The sequence below is a fragment of the Solenopsis invicta genome, chromosome 8 (genome assembly GCF_016802725.1).
Source record: "Solenopsis invicta isolate M01_SB chromosome 8, UNIL_Sinv_3.0, whole genome shotgun sequence".
Taxonomy (NCBI): Eukaryota; Metazoa; Arthropoda; class Insecta; order Hymenoptera; family Formicidae; genus Solenopsis; species Solenopsis invicta.
Genome location: NC_052671.1, coordinates 16,975,499 through 16,981,498, shown reverse-complemented (window position 1 = coordinate 16,981,498; position 6,000 = coordinate 16,975,499). Strand labels below are relative to the sequence as shown.

General features: G+C 27.9%; 1 protein-coding gene across 1 annotated transcript in view; it reads left to right on the top strand.

Moving 5' to 3' along the window:
• Positions 1–542: 542 nt before the first annotated feature.
• Positions 543–6,000, top strand: part of LOC105202319 (fatty acid synthase) — a 44,648-nt gene continuing 39,190 nt past the window's right edge. The window contains exon 1 of the mRNA XM_039452668.1: positions 543–849. Coding sequence (XP_039308602.1) covers positions 684–849 — 166 coding nt within the window. The 5' untranslated portion in view covers positions 543–683. The remainder of the gene's footprint in view (positions 850–6,000) is intronic.

The following is a 6,000-nucleotide window of genomic DNA, read 5'->3' as shown; positions in this document are numbered from 1 at the left end:
AAAGTCCTAAAAGTTATTTTAAAACATCCATTGGACATCTTCAGGATCAAATTTGATTATCCAAAGACATCCTGAAGATATCTGACTTACGATATCCTAGGGCTCTACATAGCGAACGTTCAAACATCCACAGGATATCCTTAGGACCTAAGTTTATCTAAGCACATCCTCAGGATATTAGAAATCCCTTGACATACATCCGCAGAATATCCCTGGGATCAATTTTTGTTATGTGGGCGCGTTACATTTGAACTCGATATTGTTGAAAAATCAAGGACACTGAATGAATGTTTAACATCACTTTTCTTTAATTTTCTCAAAATCGCCGATCTGCTTCCATGCATCTCGCACGCGTGCTTCCTTCTTTTTCCTGTCCGTTATCCAACGTTCCCAAACAAAAACCGGCGCTCTTCCCGTACCAACTTAACTTCTCTTACATTCTCACATTACCAACTTACATGTTGTAAGCCTACCAACGTAACACTTACAATGTATAAAAGCAGCTCGTCGTTGAGAAAGTCAGTGTCACTTTTCAATTGTAATTTAAACGATATCATAGTGATATTATACAGATAGTGATATTAAAACCAAGTACAGTATAAAAAAATAAAACTGCACAAAAATATAAGTACACAAAGTACGCATAAAATTTTTCTAGAATATCCACATAAATAATTAAAATCATGGATGATAAGAAAGCATGTAAGTTAAGGAACAATTCTGGCGAGGAGATTGTTATATCTGGTATTGCTGGTAGATTTCCAAATTCAGATAATATGCATCAGTTTCGAAAAAATCTATTTAATAAAGTGGATCTTGTTAGAGAAGACCATGGTCGATGGAAAATAAGTAAATAATTCATATATAGTATTATATAGTTTTAAATGTTTATGTCTGTTAGAATATATCACTTCTGAAATTGTGTAAAGTGTTCCAAACGTAAGTTTATCTTGAGGAGACACCAATTCAAGATTAATGTTCCAAAGTATAATAGATTAATTTTAACATCGAATTACTTCTATTCTTTTTCTAATTCTAACAATTAAAAAAAAATAGAATAATTAAATGAAGATCAATTTTAGTCTACAGTAAAACAAATGGATATTAATCTTGCATTTATATCCATACAAAATAATTATTTAATATGACATTAAACTGACATCAAAATGACTCTGTGGTTCTGAAACTACACCTATCATATATACTCCTTTAATTAATAAATCCCTTTCTTTACAAATTTTTTATTATTTTTGCTGAATTGTTAAAGGTTTCCTATAACTAATAAATCGACTTTTAAAGTCATATTTTAAATAAATAATTTTAGTGAATAATTATTAGTACACACCAAAAAATTGTCGTTTTTAGTGATTAAATTTGTTTGCAAAATTTTAGCAAATTACTATTTCAAATTTTTGAGGTCGCTCATTACAAATCTAATGTCAAAATGGCGAACAAAATTATTAAAATTGATTGAATTCGCTTAAAAGTTGTTACTTTCAAGGTTTCTGTACCAATTTTAAAAATATAAAATTTGAATTGTTAGATATTATATGGCTAATAAATATTGCAAATATAATTTTTAAAATTTAAAGCAAACTCCGTTAATTTCGAAAATTTTATTTACTATATTGGATTCATTTTTAATTTTGTATTTTTGGCATATTCTTAATTAGCAACCTTCAAAACTCTTAAGTAATAAGTTTCAAACATAAAACTTATAGAAATGGAAGGAGAACAGTGTATCTCAGCAATGAATATAGAGTGTAAGCAATATTTAAAAGTCAGAAGAACACGTGTCTATCTTGCTGTGACTTTTCTTCTTTCCGTGTATCAGCTAAGGGAAACGGGCAAAATTTTTAATTACCGAATTTTTTCTAATTTTATAAAATAATTGCAAATTGTATATTATTACATAAAACACAATATTGGACCAGTTTATGTAAAAAAAATTAATAAAATTGCGCTTATACATATACGGAAAAAGAAATTTTTTTATGGAAATTCATAAAAACTATACAGTCACGTGTTGTCATCTAAAGATTTTGACTGGCGAAGCGTTAATCACTCAGCAAAACAAAAATATATTTCTGTTCTTTAAACTTTAAATCTTGCTTACAGCTCGAGGTCTATATAGCCGCCCCTCAAGCAAATTTAGCTGATTTAGAAAATTCCGTTTATCATATTGAACTCTCTCCATTCTGAATTTTGTATTTTTAACACCGATTCGTATTCAGTGATCCTAAAATCTCCGGGTATTAGTTTTACAAACTTATATTCACTAAAAAAAGGCCACAAAGGGTTAAAACGACAGTCAAGATCATCGTCATGGGGTATCGAACGTATTACAGTCATTTTAATAACTCATTTTGACATTTTATCTCTCATCAATTGACGGCATATCGACGTCATTTTGACAAGGTAATTTGCATTGAGCAAAAAAGAAAAGAAAAACAAAAAAAAGTTTAAAAAGAATAAACGAAACAATAATAGAATGATCGCGGTGTTATAAATTATAAATAAAGATTACAAATAAATAAAAATGTGACGAAAAATATAGTGGGAGTCTAGTAAAGAGAGTATGTCACAGTAAGGTAAGATTTTGGTAATTACTTATCATGAAATTAGCAAGAAGGAAAACGATGAACGATTAAGCAACTAATGAGTGTAAGAAGATGAGAGATTAAATAATGAAATAAACCGAGTTTTTTTATTAATATGTAAATTAAAAGAGACATGATAATAAGATGAAAGATTATAAGGATAAATGTAATATTTCGAAATTTATCATTTTTTAACTATTTTTCAAGATTTTGTTAAAGTTTTTTTGTTTACGGTTTGCATAAAACATTTTTATAAGTTGCGAAAAAATATTTTCAATATCATGGGAACATTTTTGTGTAAAATATCGTAAAATTGACCTCTCTATCATTTTTTTCTTTAACCAGAAAAGAATTCATAAAAAATCAAGTTCGAAAAAATTGTTTTTGCGATTATTTAGAAAGTGGAAGGTGATGGAAAAAAACGGACAATGTAGCGGACAATGTCGTTTTTAGCGCATCAAAATCCTAGAAACATCTTCTAAGGTTTAAAGCACAAGATAGCCCTTAAATTTTATAGATCTCTGTAATTTGTCCTCTATTCTCTTGTCTTTTCCTTACCTTTCTCCATTACAATCTTTATATTTTACTGCAGTCAAAAATTCTATTACATTTATTCGTATTATCTTATTTTATTTTATATTACCTCTCTTTCAATTTACATACTAATAAGAAAACTCTGTTTACCTCATTAATTAACCACTCATTTTCTTACATTCATTGGTTGCTTCAAACGTTCCATTCTTTTCTTAATATCCGTTTGCTATTTTTTTAAGTATATGTTTATATCAATATATATTATTAGGAATATATGATGTAAAGAAAAAAAATCACGTCCATTCTTAGCTATGTAAAGTCAAAGTAATAAAATATGTTTTATTCACATGACATAATTCTTATAAACACTTTGTTAACTATAGTTCTACTAATCATATCTATAGCTAAAAGTTTATCTAGTACCATAAAATGAATATAATATATAATTTTCTGAAGAATGGACGATAAATGGATTCGATTATGATGGGGGACGATGTAATATACTAACAACAAGTAAAAGGTATTTTTAAATATGGAAAATAAAAAATTATTGAGCCTTTGTACTTACACTCTAATGTTGAATAACTCATTGAATACAAATTGTACAACGCTCAACAAGTACGCAAGTTAAAGATGAAGATTCACGCTTTCGAATGCTGTAAACGCATTTGTGTGCAATTTTTATTTTAGGTTATACGGAATTTTGCAAAATTTGTAAAAATTTTGAGATTTGACGCATCCTCATATGCATCTGTGTAACTTTGTAAATTAATCAGTAAGTCGTTTAAAGGGGAAAATACATTTAAAACCTTAAAAAAAATGTGAAATTATTTTATTTCACAAAATAAAAGTAGAACATCTCAAGAATATGTGCTCGAAATTTTAGAGCAAAATTCCAAATATTTTTGAAGTTAAAGCCTATAAACATGATTCATCTTCGCGCGACATCATAGCGCGCCGCAACTTTAAACACGTTTTTCTCGAAACATCATTTTCAATATTGGTATACAAGATTGTTCAAATACTATTTAACCAATTCTCTTCAAATTTTACACACATCTTACCTATACATTTACCATTTATTTTATATAAAATAAAAAGAAAATTATAAACAAAAAGTAATTTTTTTACTACACAATTTAACAAGGATTTAGTGAAAAATTCAAATTTTACTTCAAACATGCGCCATTTTTTAAATTTTCATTTTTTCCCCATTTCCGTACGTCAAATAGAGCGTACACATGTTATTAACTTAAAAAAATTTTTCTGTTTACGTCAGATCAATACAACAGGAGCTAGGTTGTACACCGATTGACAACTCACTACCTCTTTTGTTTGCAACGCTACATTTTTTATATATTTTTATATATTTTTTATATATTTTTTAACAAAAAATTACTTAAGTGTTAAAAAGTTAGAATAACAAATATACTAAATTTTGAAACAATTTTGAAACAATTAAATAGCTTTAATTTAAAAAATTCTTGAAAATTGCCTTTTCTAGCCTTCTAAATGTACGAGTATTTCCCCCCTTAATGAATTACCAATCTTAAAATTAGAGAACTTTGCAGATATAAAATGCTTTTTTGAACATTTTGTTATGATCATTTTTTACAAAATTACATTCTTGAATTTTGCCTATTTTGGGGATTAAAAATTGATGTTTTAATTTTGATGAATGTAGATTGGAAATTTATTTAAAATACAAAATAGATTAGAAAAATTTATTTAAAAGTAAAAGATATATGTAATAAATAATAAGAAAAGACGCATTAATTATCGCGCTGATTCGTGCCCATTTTTTAAATACTTATTTGTAATACAAAAAGTCCTCGCAATTAGTTTCATTGTTATTAAACATGTAATAACTTATAATTCAGCTACATAAACTTTCTTAAAATAAAAATCAATTATTATAATAGAGCATATATCAGCCTAGCCTGGTATTAGTGCCGTAGATATTAAAGTCTGTTTAACTGCTGATTACAATATCGTTTATTTATTACACTTAAGGCGATGCTGGACTGACAGTGGAACTCACTCGACGTCCATACTGCAGATTGCTGTAGATTTTTCTTCGACTGTTGGTCGTGTGTGAGGCGAAGAGTAAGGGGAATAGACTAGCGCACTTTGTCAAACGCACTCATCTGTCCTTGTTTTTTTGATTTTAGCGGCTCTAATGCAAGATCTCTGAACTACAATGAACCCAATTTCTGTTCTTCGCACTAATGCACATGAAAATTACATAAACAATTTTTTATACATTTATATCCCCAGTAAGCAAACAAACATTTCTGTGATGTTATTACAATAATAACATAACGTTTCTAAATATGTTGTATTTAACGTTGTATCACCATCACTATGAACATCACTATGAACAAACTTTGACATTGATTTAGAGGTTTCTATAACGTTGAAATAACAATTATAATTAACATTTTGCTAACGTTCTTTTAACATTTTGATAATGTTTGATATATAACATTACCCATACAGCACACTAATATTATATTAACATCTCAACAATATTTAATGTAAATATTCAATGTAAATATTTCTCTGAAATGTAAATATTAATATGGTTACACCAGATAATTTCAATGCAAAACATTATTTTCGTAACATTTTTAAAACATTTTTTGCAAAAAAATCTCAGGAATTTCTCTTGAAAATTTCCAAGTGGACACCCATCCAAGTCGTGATTGCGGTGAACATTACTTGACTTCTGCGACTGCTGCGAACTGGATCCCTCATGATGATTTGTGATCACTTTATACTAATACGTGTGTGTAACTATAGATTAGGTTAGGTGAATATATATAAAAAAGATGAAACATAATGTATTTTATATTATCATACACGT